Source organism: Equus quagga, chromosome 13 (genome assembly GCF_021613505.1).
Source record: "Equus quagga isolate Etosha38 chromosome 13, UCLA_HA_Equagga_1.0, whole genome shotgun sequence".
NCBI classification, from domain to species: domain Eukaryota; kingdom Metazoa; phylum Chordata; class Mammalia; order Perissodactyla; family Equidae; genus Equus; species Equus quagga.
In genome coordinates this window covers 6,256,105-6,271,195 of record NC_060279.1, presented here as the reverse complement: position 1 = coordinate 6,271,195, position 15,091 = coordinate 6,256,105, and the positions used below count along the sequence as shown (strand labels likewise).

Below are 15,091 nucleotides of genomic sequence, written 5' to 3'. Positions count from 1 at the left end.
ATAAGAGAAGAAATTTAATTCAGAACACATTCTTTGTGCACTTAAAAGATGTCAGAGAGTATGCCGGGTGCTAGGGATACAGCAGTGAACAAAATGGACACTCTTTCCTCCTTTCACAGAACTTCAGTCTATCAGAACTACAAATATTGGAACGACTGGCTAGCCATCTGGGTAAAAAAAAAGTTGGAATGCTAACCCACACATCAAAGCACACGGCAGGTCTTCTACACATACTCTGACATCACAGGTAGGGCATACTATCTTGATTACTTGTCTTCTTGTACGAGTTTAGATCTTTACTCAGCATGAAATTGTACAAAACACTCAGAATTTATGCTTTTGCATTCATGTCTTTAATTCTACAAATTTAATTCCAGTATTGGGCCATTACATAAAAGAATACATGGTTAATTAGTATCACTGTAAAAATTCTCACACTCTTTAAGCTACCCCCCTCCCTCACCCCCACCCCCTGTCTTGTTCCTAATATATTTGACATACCTCTAAAATATTTCTTAGAGTGGTCTGGATTTCTAAATTTTGGCTTGACAGTCCTCTGGCTTGACTGGTTAACTCATACATCATGTCATCAAATAATTTCACAGTCTGTGAAAACATAGCAGGTTACACATAGGAGTAATAGAAATTACTAGAAAAGGAAAGACATATTAAAGAAAAAGAATCAGATGATTTGATTTTGCATTACTAACAGCCATAGGATATTGTCTAGCTTAACAATTGCACCTAATAATATAAAACATATACATAATATAAAGTATTTCTACAATACAATCTCTAAAAAAAAAAGCCTCCAACAGAAATTGATCTGTTTTCCATTTCTGCAGTTTGAATCTATTTAATAACATCCATTAAAAAAATCACAAAGTTCATTTTTTGGATGTAACAAAGGTAAGTGTACTCTTTACACAACAAACAATGACGGTCTTAACCATCAACATTCTTATGGGCATTTACAAGGCTATCTTCTGGCAGTGGTAATGAATTTGTGCTGAATTACCTGTTCACTTGTATTCTAACCAGGTCCCTTTTTGACCAACTCAAAATACCATTCCTGGGTTAGAGGTACAATATGTGACCTCAGAACTATGTTTTTTTATCTGTGAAAAGTTAGCCACCCTATGATCTTAATACTCAGATCTTTCTAAACAATTTAAACAACCTAAACAATGCACGAATAACAACATAGTCAACAACCCAATGTAAATAAAAGAGGCTATTGTTTCCCACAGGCTTGCTAACACTCAACATTCCTGTTTTCATCTATATAGTAGCTGTACCTTTTTCTGGTGGTCAAGAACAAATTCTAAAAAACTTTTCAGATAGAAAACAATTAAGTGAAATGAGTAAAAGGAATTCTGATGATTATCTGCTTCAAAGCTAAAGATAGAAATCCATTCAATAAGAAATACGTTATAAAAAAATGTTTCCTTTGGGCACAATAGTATCTTTAGTTCCCTCAATTAGAAAAAAAAAGTTCACTGTGGTTTTCAGAGAAAAAGTATACCACATACATCTAAAAGGTGGTAAGGTAATCAGTGAATTTAATGTTTTCTCTTAGTTACTTGATTTTACCCATTTTCCAGCCTTTTTCATTCTAAGACTTCTTTAATAAATTTTGGCATTTCTCCACACAATAAAAATTTAAACAATTATTAATAAACTCCACAGAGAAGATACAACAAAGGGACTTAGCTAACTTCATCACCTATCCCAAATTTTCACTGAACAGCTTTAAAATAGAAGAGTATTTAAAATTAGCTACAAATAATGTAAGTTCAATTAGTAAAGGATCCATACTATCTGAAAACATAAGTTTTTAATCACCTAATGATCACACTAACACCATCATATTCTCACAGGACATCTATTTTTTTTACTACTTTTTGCATTTCAAATATGTTTGATAAATTAGAAAAAAAAAAGAGCCACAATTGAGAAGAAATGACCTAAAACAGCCTAGATTTTAAGAGCCTTTATAACATGTAGATCACTTAAGATAATAATAGTACTATACCTTTGGCAGCACTGGTGAAAAGAAATTCTGTTCCAATGTCAAGTGGTTCATATGAGGTAAAAACATTTCTACAAGAATTTTCAGAATTTCTATAAAGCAAAAGAGTAACATATTTTATGGGAAAATTAAGTCATGTCACCCAACAAAGATCATTGCCCTTTTTCAAACGTGAGAATGTGTAAGTACTAGCAATCAAAAGTTTTGAACAGTTTCAAAATGCCCTGTTCTACATAGAGAATTAAGTATTTGAAAGAGTAGCAAAAAAAAAAGAAACAAACAAACAAAAAAGAAACAACTTATATGTCCAGCAATTGAGGACCAGTTAATGCTTACAGGTACATCTACTAAATAGGACCTGCTATTGTTCAAATGTTTATTAGAGATTATTTAAAACCATGAAAAAATGTTCACAATACTTTAAGTTTAAATATAAAAGTTTCCAAAGCAGTATAATAGCAATTTTAATATATATAAATATGTATATACAAAGAAAAATAGACAGGCTAGCAGGAATATATAAAACTGAGATGAGAATGTTCTATATCACAATCTTAACCATTTCAGATAAATGTTTCATTATTTTTCGTTTTTCTGCATGTTTCAAATCTTCCACAATGAATATGTATAACTCCTATACTCAGGATAAAAAATAATTTTTTAAAAAATAGACCCTAACAGGCAACGTAGATTCAAAATTATAACACATATTCTGCAACCAAGTGAAATGTAAATAGAATAAGCTAGCTCAAAATATGAGTAAACTGTGGAGTCTAGTCTTAACACTCTACTTCTCCTAACTAAATAAGTAAATCACATCAAGTAAGATTAATGAAGATGAGAAATTCAACTTTTTCTAAATGATAAATTTGTCACAACCTAAAGAAACCGCTTTTTGTAACTTAGAAAGTATTTTGTAATTGACACTAAACATGTTCAAGGCTGAAGGTTAATGTAAAATCTGTTTTATACAGGTCTAACCATTTTAACTAAGGTTTAAAATTTACAATGTGCTTATACATACATTATCAAACAGAACACTTCTGGTATGTATCCAAAATAGAATTTAAAACTTTAAGTACCCATAATTGGAAGGAATTTGGTCATTTTAAGTAACTGACGGTTACAGAGGCTGTAACACTACAATAAGAATACATTTGAAGGGAATATGAACTTGTATTGATATGTGGGACTCAGAGCTTAACGATGTCAAAGTAAATCATAGAATTACACTAATTTTACTTACGAATATGCTCCATCCAACTGTCAGAATGCCGATACATAGAGTAAAAGAACTAAGGAAGATAGCAGTACCACAGTAATAGGATATTCACTACTGAGAATAAATTTAAAGCTATGTCACCGGTATTTCAAACAGCGGCAGGGTCACCCAGGGTGGACAGGTTTCAGCGGAGCTTCCAGACTAAGAGCGATGAGGAAGAAGGACCTGGGCACCCACTTTTGAAAAAACTGGCCGTGAAGACCCTATGAACAGCCGTGGAGCATCATCCCATAAAGGGCCGGAAGGTGAGAGGATGACACCAAAAAACTGGGCAGGGTTCTGCTCTGCTGCACACAGGCTCCACTGGGAGTCAGAATTGACTGGACAGCGCTAACAAGAGTTATGCAGACATACACGTAAGGCTGAAAAACAGCATGTAAAATGCAAGACATGAAGATAATTATATTTGGGTGATAAGATTGTAGATTTACTGAAAACTTTTCTTTCATTTGTTGAAAATAGTGAAGATAAAATACAAACAAAAGCTGAAAAAAATTGTCTAATGAGACTTCAGTCATTTTTAAAACATGACAATATTTTTAGCCCTTCACTGACTAAGTACTATGTTCCAGGCACTACTCTAGGTGCTGGGGATAATCCAGTTAAAACAAAATTTCTGCCTTTATGAACTTTACAGTGTAGTGAGGATAACCAAAAAGACACAAAGTAAACACACTAATTTCTGTTAATGATTCAGTCTCTTTAAAAAAAATGAACAGGGCAATGTGACAAAAGTGTTACAGACTGGGTTTGGGGAACTACCTAAATTGCAGACTGGGTTTTGGGGAACTACCTAAGACTGAGGGCTCTGATTGAGGGCAGAAGAGGTGACATTTGAGCTGTAGGTGTAGATTTGTGGATGGGGGATTCAAGACACAGTTTGAAGTCAGAAACAATAAACTTAGCGACTGGATGTTAAAGAGAGAGAGAAAATTCAAAGTCTTGGCTTGTGAAACCATTTATTTAGATACAGAAAAGCAAGGCACGTTTGGATTCTTTTGAATGTTAAGTTTGAGACTCAAAACCAGGTGGGAATGCTGACTTTCAATTACTGAAATCCCCCTATAAGCTTGAGAGGATAAAGAGGACCTATGTTTCTTATCTTTGTTCCCCCAAAGCCTAAGACCCTGCCGGGTACAAATCAAGGACCTAGCAAATGTTTCTGAGTAGGAGGATGGCTATTTGTTTCCCAAGTCAAAATTCTTGAGGACAGCAATTCCGTATCCACACAACGACTAAGAAACGGCTTTGGTACCTAAGCCGGATTTTGCTAATGCCTAGGTGAATGACTTCTATGTGATGGTAGCATTTATATTTGGCTTTAGCTGTAAATAATTATTTGTGCAGTGTTGCGACTCTCTCAAGTGAAAGTCATTTTTTCTTTTGGGTGTAGTTTTACTTTAAAGGTGAGCTCAAAAATGTAAAAAAAAAGCAAAAAACCTTTTAACATGATGGGCTAGGACTCCTAGCACACCTAACAATCACAAAGGCATGAGACTACTAAAAACGGTCTGCACCTGGACAACGAAGGCATTAAGTCATTCAAACCCAGCAGACGAGAACCAATTACAAAAGGAAGCAACAACTTCTAACCAGCAACGACCGAAAAGAGGTCCGAAAGGGGGTGGGGAAGAACATTTTTAGTTCTTTACTACCCATCTTTTACAGACTTGGCATCATGGTAGAACTACGTCCTTTAATTCTCACAATACTGAGGGGAAGGTATTCATATTCACCACCCATTTCAGAGACGGTAGGAACTCACTTTCTCTCTCTCTCTCTCTACCTCATGCAGCTATTAAGAGCCAGAGCTCGGCTGCCTTACACCTCAGGTCTGAGTCTTGGCCTCCCCGACACCCCCACGCAAACGTATCTACACTGAATTGCACGTAAGGAGTACAGAAACGCTCAAAGGCGCAGGGGAACGGGCGAAAACGCCACACCCACTGCCAAAACCACGGGGCAGAACACCTCCGCGAGCCCTTCCAAAGCCAGGCATGCCTTCGGCAGGCGCCCACGGGCCCCGCGCGCCCTGCATCCCCTCGCTTATTCAGCTCGCTCATCAACAAAGAAAGGGGAGGGCTCAGGCCGCAAAAACAAAACACGGCCCAGACGCGGGGGTTCGGAGGCCCAGCAACAGGGTTCGAGACCCGTCCCACAGCCCTCTCTAGGTGGAAGTGACAATGAAGGATATGAGGAGCCGGGGCACCATGGACGGCAGTTCCCGGCGGCAGAGTTCCTCCGGCCAGCTACTTAATTCCTCCAGGGGAACCACGCTCGCTGGCGCTCCGCGCTCCTGAGACATGCTTTCGCCAACAGCACAGCTTCAAGACAGCCCGCCACCGCCAGGACCGGAAACTCCGTCCCGGCAGGCCTTGCGAGCTCTCTGCCGGCACCGGAACCATAGAGAGGAAGCCGGCTGCGATCCTTGGTGCGCCCAGGCCCCAAGAGGCTGGAGAGAAAGCCGGGTTTATCTAGCCCGCGGAGGACTCGACTCACTGGTGCGCGTTTTCCGTCGGCCGCGTCTGGCGAGAAACGGAGTTTCGCAGCGCGGTGAGCTGGGAACATACCTGGCTGCGAGCATCACCAGGTCTGGATCGCTGTAAACGTTGCTTTGAGGTGCTTTGGGAGGTGAGGGCTGGAAGTCCCTAGATTTGCTACCCTGCGTCCCCTGGGGTCCTCTCTGGCGTCGGGATTGACCTGAGACCGGCAGCCGGAAATGACTCCAAGCCCGGTGGTGCAGTGGGGGTAGAAAGTGGCACGTTCTTACCTGCTTAACTGCGTGACCCTTGTGTGATGGGAATAAAAGCCCCACCTGCCAGAGTTGTGCGTATTGAAGCAGATGGTGTGTATTAAGTGTCTAGCACTGTAGGTAGAAGATAGAAGTAATGTTGCTTTCGTGTTCTCTGGGCTTCTCCAGACAGTTCAGTGCCCTTATTGTGTTTACCACCAAACTAATCTTTACTAATTATCCAAAATTACCCTACTCCCATACACTTAGGACTGCTGGTCTCCACTAAATGTTTGCAGTGAGGTCATTTGGATGAATTTACACACACCAGAGCATACCTATGTATTACGTCACCAGGTTTGTTTTTCCCCCCCAGCCCCGGCCACCCTGAAAGGCTGACACCAAGACGACAAGATTGCAGCAGAGAGAGGGTGTTAACCACAAGGCATCCATGGGTGGAAGTGAGAGAATGAGTCTCAAATGCACTTCCCTGAAAACCCAGGGATATTTATGGGGTAGGGGAGCAAGGTGGTCTGAAATGTGGAGAGAGGTGATTGGAGGTGAGGAGAGGTGAGGCAATTGATGATCTGTGCAAGTGTAGTCAGACTTCATGCCTCTTCACAGGACACATGTTCACAAAATGGCAGCTTGAACGTGATTTGAGGGTGGAGTTTTTAGCCTCTTGACATCAGAAGTTCGTTTATTATGCATCTGTGTGGGCCCAGTTGATGAGTTGGTGGTCTCAACCGGCCTGACGTGGACAAAGGGTTCTAATTCCTGCAAAACATCTCAATCAGCCATTACCATGGTGACCCAGGCTCTAGGGAGATGTTATTTGTAGGAAACTAGTGGGAGTCAGATAGCATATTGCCTAAACAGCACAGTTAACAATGGGTGGAAGAAGGAAAAAAAGCTGTAATCAGTAATGGCAAAAAGGAAAAAAACTGTAGTTATTAGCTGCTTGATCATCAGCGGCTAACTGTTTGCTGGTTTCAATCCCTCTTGTTCTTTGGGCATGCCTCATTCTTGAGATATTTGGGGCAATAACCAGTCTAGCTACTTCCTGCTGAATTGGGCATAGATCTGAGTTAGAGGAATGAAACTGTTTAGCACTCATTTGGAAATATTCTCTTGTTCCTGGCTTCAGGTTGACATTTTGTATTATTACAATTTTTGTACCTTGATCAACAGTTTTGGAACAACATCTAAAAGCACATTTTATAATCAAGCATCCAACCAGAAGGATAAGAAGTATAGATGAGCCAAATTTTACCAGTCCCTGAAAAATGGACCTAATCCCAGTGGGGCCTCCATTTGATTTCCAGGTGGGGGCAGACATCTGGTCTTAGTTCCTGGTAGTCTTTTGTTTTAGTAGATATGCATCAGAGACCAGAAATGTGCTATACCCTGATCTTTCAGTTGTCATAGATGATGGCTATCAGCACAGACTTTCTGCCTGGAGGTCATCACATTCCTAAGGAACTCAAAAGAACAAAGTTATCAACTTATAGCAGCTGGGAGGGGCTGTAAAATCTACAGAGCATGTCTGGGTTAGTTAATCAGAGGTCATTCAAAGTTACAATATGATTCCTTTCCTACAATGTGGCTTCCCTTATGTCAACCTTGTGTTGAGCCAATATCAGTCCCCCCCATTTTGTTGTTCATCCTTCAATCTTGAGGGATATCCTGTTGATGAGGGGCATAGGTTGTTCCATCTCACTGAACCAGTCTCTTAGTAAGATGGTGATATAGGTGGGCTCCCAAAATTAGGCCTATGTTGGGTAAGCAAGAGCTAGGATTTAATAAGAATTATTTCCAGAGAGACAAAAGGAAAAGGTTAATGGTGGGAGCAAATTATAAACCTTTCTGAGCCCAGGTGGGAGCCAGTCAAAAAAGATTTCTAGGTGTCAGAGTTGAAGCATCTTTTGCTTGAACTGTCTCTGATGATGTCATCAGGTATTCAAGTATCTTCCTGAGTAGCTCACACAGCAGCAGACATGAATCTCTCTTAAGTTTATATCAAGTTGTCCAACTTCAGTTTGCAAGGCTTCAGGAAAAATGGTAGGTTCAGTTTTCAGTGATTCCAAATGAAAATGATGGAAAAAATTTAAAACATTAGTTTGGAGATTTGTGGCCAGATATTTCAGGAGACTGGAAGAATTCAGGATCCAGTCCAATTAACAGATATAAAACAAAATCTCAAAGACAATTATCAGAACTAGAACCTAATATCCAGGAATGTGTACTATAGTGTCTATTGAAACATAATTTTTCTCTCTAAAATCACCCTCATTTTTATAAAAGATAGCCAAATTAAGACTAACTGGTTTTCAAAATAAGTTTAGTTTCAATAAACCTAACCTATTTATTTACATAAGTACAGCAAGAATAGCCATTGATCATATAGGCTCTTTTAAATCTGATTTGCTGGAACCGTTTATAAGGAATCTCAGATTGAACTTTAATAGCCTCTTGAGGCCAGGAAAGCCAATCCAAGGATTTGTCATCAGGCTTTGCCTGAAATACCTTAGATTTGGATGGATTCCTCTCTTTTGAGGTTCCCCAAAATATTGACATTCCTTGCACCTGCCTGATAAGTGAGCTTCCTTACTTACCCAGTATGGTTGCCAGGAATGCTGTAAACAACGTACCAGGCCAATATTTCCAAGTGGCTTTATTCCAGGAAGTCAACCTTTATTCCTCAAAAGTTGTCTTGTCATATCTGAGTCTGTGTGTGTCTCTCAAATATGATGTTCCAGTCAAAGACTTGGTATTATAACCAGTGTTTCCAATTGTGTCTTGTTATAAGGAAAACAGATTCTTATTGAACTTATGCAAATAACTATATTGCCATGAAAACAATACTCACTCATTAAGAGTTTCCAAATCCTGGAGGGATCAGGTAGGGAGAAAAATAAATAAATGTATCAGTTCTGCTTACAAAGGTATAATTTACCAAATTGCTATAAGTCATAGTTAGCATGAGAGAAAAGAAAAGATTTCCTTAAATCTGGAAAACAAAACAAAACGTCAAAAAAATCAGCAATATTTCAAATGAAAAGTCATGTAAATTATAATTATCCTCATCAGTTCATTCAGTCCTGTGTAATTGATTCTTGATCTTAATCTTCTGTCAGCAGTTTCATGAAGTCATCAGTTTCTCTGTTAGAATTCTGTCATTTCTTACCCAGTTCAGTTTTATGATCTGAAAGCCTATCAGAAACCTGTAGTCTAGAGTAAGTGTCAGAGTCCTTTCCATGAATCTCTCTGAAGATGAAACATATTTTGCTAAAGCATCAGAGTAAAACAGCCACTATCTGAAAGTGACAAAAGACTCAAAAGGGCAATTGGCAAAGAAACTTGGCTATTTCTGTGACATACAATGCTTCAGGATAACTAGAATTATGGCTGACAACCAGGACAGAACAGAATTTTAGGAATGTTACATAATTTTTAAAACATTTATATCAATAACATTTACCCACATAATACCACCTAAGTACGTTTATCATCATTTATTTGACAATGCTTCCCATGTAATTTAACATACCAAATAAGCCTAATTAATTTAGTATTTTTATAGAAAGAGAAATAATGAGTTTCTTTGAGTAGTCCCAGGGGTCCTCTAAAAATCCTCAAAGAAAAATTTTTCCTTTATGTTAAAAGAAAGACTTCATTTAGGATTTGAATTTGTGGGTAAGCTTGTCAGAAATATCAAAAGAGTTAAAAAAACACTGTCAAATAGGAAACAATGCTCACTGTGAACCAATGCTCAGTTATCTATTCAATCAGTGACAACAGAAACAGTCAAGGGCAAACAGAGTTGAAACAGTCAGAAAACCTTAATAAAGAGACCTCATTGTTTTTGAACATAGGAAATTATTTCAACAAAACATAGATCTTCTGTCTTTTAGGTAAACTTACTCAAGGTAAATAAAAACCTTTTAAAACCTCTTTATCAAGAGCACACTAAAAGTCCAGGAAAATTATCCTTTTAAGAGAGAGAGAACCAAATTTTAATTTTTGCACCAGCTTATTTTTGACACTAAAACTCATCTGCTTAATTAGATTTAATTCAATCTTAACCAACTTGACCATGCATAAAACTCTTTGTAGGATTCCTCTTCCACAAAGCTTGCTTAACTTTCTTTTTTACATTCAGAATTTGTCCCATGCTTGCTTTCTTCCCTTCTAGTACTTTAGGACAAATTTATCTTTCTTAACAAAACAAACAAAAATATTTCCATTCCTTATACCTTCTTTACTGAAAACATACATTTACTTTCCTTGAATACAAAGATATTCTCCTTATTAATTTTTAGCAGCTTTAATTACACATATTAATTAGAATTTTTAACCCTTATAGACCTTAAAAAGCAAGCAATTAGGAACTTTCTTTTACACTAGCATTCTGTGGCTTGGCAAGTTTATAAACACTTTTTATAAAATTTCTGGAAACATGCTACTTCATAGTACAAGTTTTAATAAAATACAAGACGTTTACTAATAGTACCAAACATCTTTTAGTTTGTAATAAGAAGCCAAAAGTAGATAAACCTAGACATGCCTAATAATAATGTTTTAGTATTTTATCTTATTTGAAAAATGACCCAGATATTCAGTGAGTATTTTTTATCATTCAATTTTACTTAGCAAAACTTCAAAGTTTCAAGTTACCAGAGAGATTATGGAAGTTATCTTAAATATACGTGCCATAACACACAATTATTTTGAAAAGTTCACCCAACACTTTTATCTTTTTCACATCTATTTAGTTTACTCCCAATAATTATTTAGATTGCCTACAAAACTTCATCAGACTTTTGGCAAAATTAGCCTTCATTTTAAGTTATTATTTTTGTTAACCAGTTTTGTAATAGAAATAACATCAGCTTATTTGACCAATAAATGTAGAATGAAGGCTGCATGTCTCCATCACATCCAGTCCTGATAACTTTGAGGACATGTCCATTTTAATCAGACCAACAAGCTTAAATAAGCTTTCAGTTATCAAAGATTAATTTCATCATGTTAACTCGAATGACATTTGAGTTAGTTTCTATTACATTTAGAATTTATGTAAGCACTTACTATTAGCCAATTGAATAGAGCTCTTTAGAAATTATATCATCTGGAGGTAAAATAGCACACATACATAACATATATATAGACACACATGCACAGAGTCTCCACACCTATTGTTTGAAAATTCCTGCTGTGAATCAGGTACAATGATATGCTAGTTATGAATCCAAGATGGTCTGAAACGTGGAGAGAGGTGGTTGGAGGTGAGGAGAGGTGAGGCAATTGATGATCTGTGCAAGCTTAGTCAGACTACATGCCTCTTCATAAGACCCATGTTCACAAAATGGTGGCATTAGCATGATCTGAGGGTGGAGTTTTTAGCCTCTTGACATCAAAAGGTTGCTTATCGGGCATCTCTGTGGGCCCAGTTGATGAGTTGGTGGTCCCAACTGACCTGAAGTGGACAAGGAGTTCTAATTCCTGATAAACAGCTCACATACCCATTACCATGGTGACCCAGGCCCCAGGGAGATGTTATCTGTAGGAACCTAGTGGGAATCAGACAGCATTTTGCCTAAACACAGTTAACAATGGGTGGGAGAACAGCTAAAAGCTGTAATCAGTAATTGCAAAAAGGAAGAAAACTGAAGTTACTAGCTACTTAATCATCAATGGCTGTTTGCCAGTTTCATTTGCATGTTCTTAAAGGGATGTTCATTTGCCAAAATAAAATCTCGAAGTGCTGTTACTTGAAACAGTAACAGACTGAAGTGAAGAGATCCTGGCAGTTTAGGAGGTGAATATGTTCGGGCAGGGTCATGATAAGTGACATGCTGAGTAGCTATCTCATCATTTACTGCCTGAGAATTTTGGACTTTGTGTTTTCTAGTTCTTATTGTTGCTGCTGTAGTCCTTTTGTTTTTACAGTTTTGTCTCTTCTCCAACTTTTGAACCCTGAAGAGTGTATGTATTTCCAAATCTCTTTATCTCCCTCCCTCCCCAGCTTTTATAGAAAAGACAGCTGTATGAAGGGGAGGGTTTTTTAACATTACGTTTTAGTGAAATTGGTCATTTTACTTTTTAATAACAATTTTCTTTTTTTCCACAGAGCTAAATTTAAAGAGGAGCAAAGACCTCTAAAAAGTCATTTGGAGACGTCTCTAAAATACTTGTAACTGTGTATAAGCAATTAAAGAGATATTGACCCCCAGCAAAACTAATTGAATAATTGAGGCAGGTTTATGTGTGTGTCATCAGTTCTATCCAGAAGCAGAAGAATCTTCCTCTGAATTTAAGGATTGTGTACATTTAATGAGGATGACTTTTCAATTTAATTTCAGTATAGAAGACCATCTGGAAAATGAATTAACACCCCTTGGAGGTGGAACTTTGGCCTTGGATTCCTCAAAAGAGTCTTTGGTCTCAGAAAGCCAAAAAGGTAAACATAGGGACAAAAAATGTTCTACAGAAGAGTTTGACTTGCCTCGGGATCCTTCAGGGGAACCTAAGTCAGTGAGAAATGCAGCTGTCTTTCAAGACACAGACAGCTCACTCAGTGTAGCTAACAGTTCAAGTAACTTGGAGCCGTATGAAAAACAGCTTTGCTTGAGAATTGCCAAAGAGCACGCTATGCCTAAAGATTTAAAGAAAGTGTTAGAAAATAAAGTCATCGAAATGTTACCAGGTCTCCAGCGTGTTAACATATCGGTAGTGAAAACCATCTTGTTGAAAGAGAACTTCCCTGGAGAAAACATCGTTTCAAAAAGCTTTTCTTCTCACTCTGATCTGATTACAGGTGTTTATGAAGGAGGCTTAAAAATCTGGGAATGTACCTTTGACCTCCTGGCTTATTTCACAAAAGCCAAAGTGAAATTTGCTGGGAAAAAAGTATTAGATCTTGGCTGTGGATCAGGGTTGCTGGGTATAACTGCATTCAAGGGAGGGGCCAAGGAAGTTCATTTTCAAGACTACAACAGTATGGTGATTGATGAAGTAACCTTACCTAATGTCGTGGCTAACTCCACTTTGGAAGATGAAGAAAATGATGGAAACGAACTAGATGTGAAAAGATGCAGGAAATTAAAAGTAGTACAAGATCTGTGTAAGTGCCGGTTCTTTTCTGGAGAGTGGTCTGAGTTTTGTAAGCTTGTACTAAGCAGTGAAAAAGTCTTTGAAAAATATGATCTCATTCTCACCTCAGAAACCATTTACAATCCAGATTATTATGGTACGTTGCACCAAACTTTTGGTAGATTGTTAGATAAAAATGGACGGGTACTTTTGGCCAGCAAAGCACATTATTTTGGTGTAGGTGGAGGTATTCATCTCTTTCAGAAGTTTATAGAAGAAAGGAATGTGTTTGAGACTAGAACACTCGAAATAATTGATGACGGACTAAAGAGGTTCCTAATTGAAATGACTTTTAAGTCCCCCAGATAATGTCCCCTGAGTATCCTAAATGAAATAAACCGAATAACCAAAAATGTGCTTTGAATGTTCCAATTCTGCTTTGATATTATTTTTCTCTGAAATTGTGACGTTTGTTTAGTTTTCTTTATCTAAATAATAGGCCAGCTGTATTAACAACCTTGTACTTGCTGGGTGAGACAGAAAATAGTGTCCCTGAGCATTTGATGAGATTTCCTAGGAAATCATTTTATGGGAAAGTTTTCTGTTTTCCATCCTCATTCTATTTGTCCTTTCTGCTACCCTTGACATTTTGTAACATTTTCTCCAGAAAAACCTGCCATTTCTTATTTCAAGTGTGAATTTCTTCCAAGTCTTTGTTTGTTTCTATTTATATGAGTTGTTAAGCCATGCCATGAATTCTAAGGGCATAAATATGTGTCACTAAATGGTAGTGAACTTAAAATATTAGATTGAAGGCCTTAGGTAACTAGGAATAAATTTTTGTTTTGTTCTATTGTATATTCATTTATCTCATATAGTAAAAGTGGAATGCTGTGCAGTGGAAGCCACATTGAGGTGGAGGAAATAAAGGAGAATCCTGATAAAGAGTATAAAAGTGATACAGAATACTTAATCGTGCTTATGGTTCACCCTTGTAGCCAAGTAAGTAGGAGACCTGAGGGTCTTGGTAGAAGGGGAAAGGATAGGAAAGGAGAATTCCAGAGTATAGAATCCTCACTAGTTAAATAACAGGAAAGAGAAGGGGAGAAAAAGTATTTTGATTCTGGTGCAAAAATTGTCACATTTAACATCTGAAATTGGGATCTGTCTTCTTATCTATAACTGTAGTATAATGGGCAGTATTTTTTTCTTTCTTAGAGGTGCCTAAAATAATGGTACAAGTTGGAGTCAGTGAAATGTGATATGTACTGGACATCTGTTAACTAGGCACTTTGTATGGCGTCTTGCTTAATATTTATAACCTATGAGGTATATATATCTCCATTTTAATAATGATATAGCTAATAGTTTTCAGCATTTATTATATTCAGGGCAGAAGAGGTTTACACATACTAACATTTAATATTCATAGTAGCCCTGAGTTAGGTTATAATTACTATCTCCCTTTCATAGATAAAGAAACTGAGACTCAAAGAAGTAACTTGATCCCAATCACATTCCTCACCTTGAACCAGAATCTGAACTGAAATCTTTTGAAAGACTTTATTCTTTTCATCACTCCAGTGGTCTTAACCTTACCAATGCCTGTTTTTCAACACAAATATTTCTTAGCACTCTTTTATTATTCTGAAATGAAAGTCATCGTTAAAGAAATTTATTGGGGTTGGCCCAGTGGCGCAGTGGTTAAGTTTGCAGATTCTGCTTTGACAGCCCAGGGTTTCTGGGTTCGGATCCTGGGTGCGAACCTATGCACCACTTGTCAAGCCATGCTGTGGTAGGCGTCCCACATATAAAGTAGAGGAAGATGGGCATGGATGTTAGCTCAGGGCCAGTCTTCCTCAGCAAAAAGAGGAGGATTGGCAGCAGATCTTAGCTCAGGGCTTATCTTCCTCAAAAATAAAAAAAAATTAAGGGCCGGCCCAGTGGCACA

At 37.7% G+C, this 15,091-nt stretch overlaps 2 protein-coding genes across 5 annotated transcripts in view; one reads left to right on the top strand and one right to left on the bottom strand.

Moving 5' to 3' along the window:
* FIRRM (FIGNL1 interacting regulator of recombination and mitosis) overlaps positions 1-5,651 on the bottom strand; it is a 39,653-nt gene extending 34,002 nt beyond the window's left edge. For all 3 annotated transcript variants that reach the window (XM_046681869.1, XM_046681870.1, XM_046681872.1), the window contains exons 1-4: positions 5,509-5,651; positions 3,279-3,318; positions 2,036-2,124; positions 502-606 (exon numbers count right to left, since the gene is read on the bottom strand). In XM_046681869.1, the coding sequence (XP_046537825.1) occupies positions 502-606; positions 2,036-2,124; positions 3,279-3,318; positions 5,509-5,619 (345 nt within the window). In that variant the 5' untranslated portion in view covers positions 5,620-5,651. The remainder of the gene's footprint in view (positions 1-501; positions 607-2,035; positions 2,125-3,278; positions 3,319-5,508) is intronic.
* Positions 5,652-5,776: 125 nt separating this feature from the next.
* On the top strand, positions 5,777-14,097 carry METTL18 (methyltransferase like 18). 2 transcript variants are annotated; one of them, XM_046682762.1, is made up of 2 exons: positions 5,777-5,945; positions 12,179-14,097. In XM_046682762.1, the coding sequence occupies exon 2, from the start codon at positions 12,382-12,384 to the stop codon at positions 13,507-13,509; it is 1,128 nt and encodes a 375-aa protein (XP_046538718.1). In that variant the 5' UTR covers positions 5,777-5,945; positions 12,179-12,381; the 3' UTR covers positions 13,510-14,097. The 2 variants fall into 2 exon arrangements, with proteins under 2 accessions (XP_046538718.1, XP_046538717.1); XM_046682761.1 differs by having other exon boundaries at positions 5,785-5,904.
* The last annotated feature ends 994 nt before the right edge of the window (positions 14,098-15,091 follow it).

Bases quoted from the DNA above. Each gene is read 5' to 3' on its own strand.
- METTL18 (XM_046682762.1), top strand. From the start codon at position 12,382: ATGAGGATGACTTTTCAATTTAATTTCAGTATAGAAGACCATCTGGAA.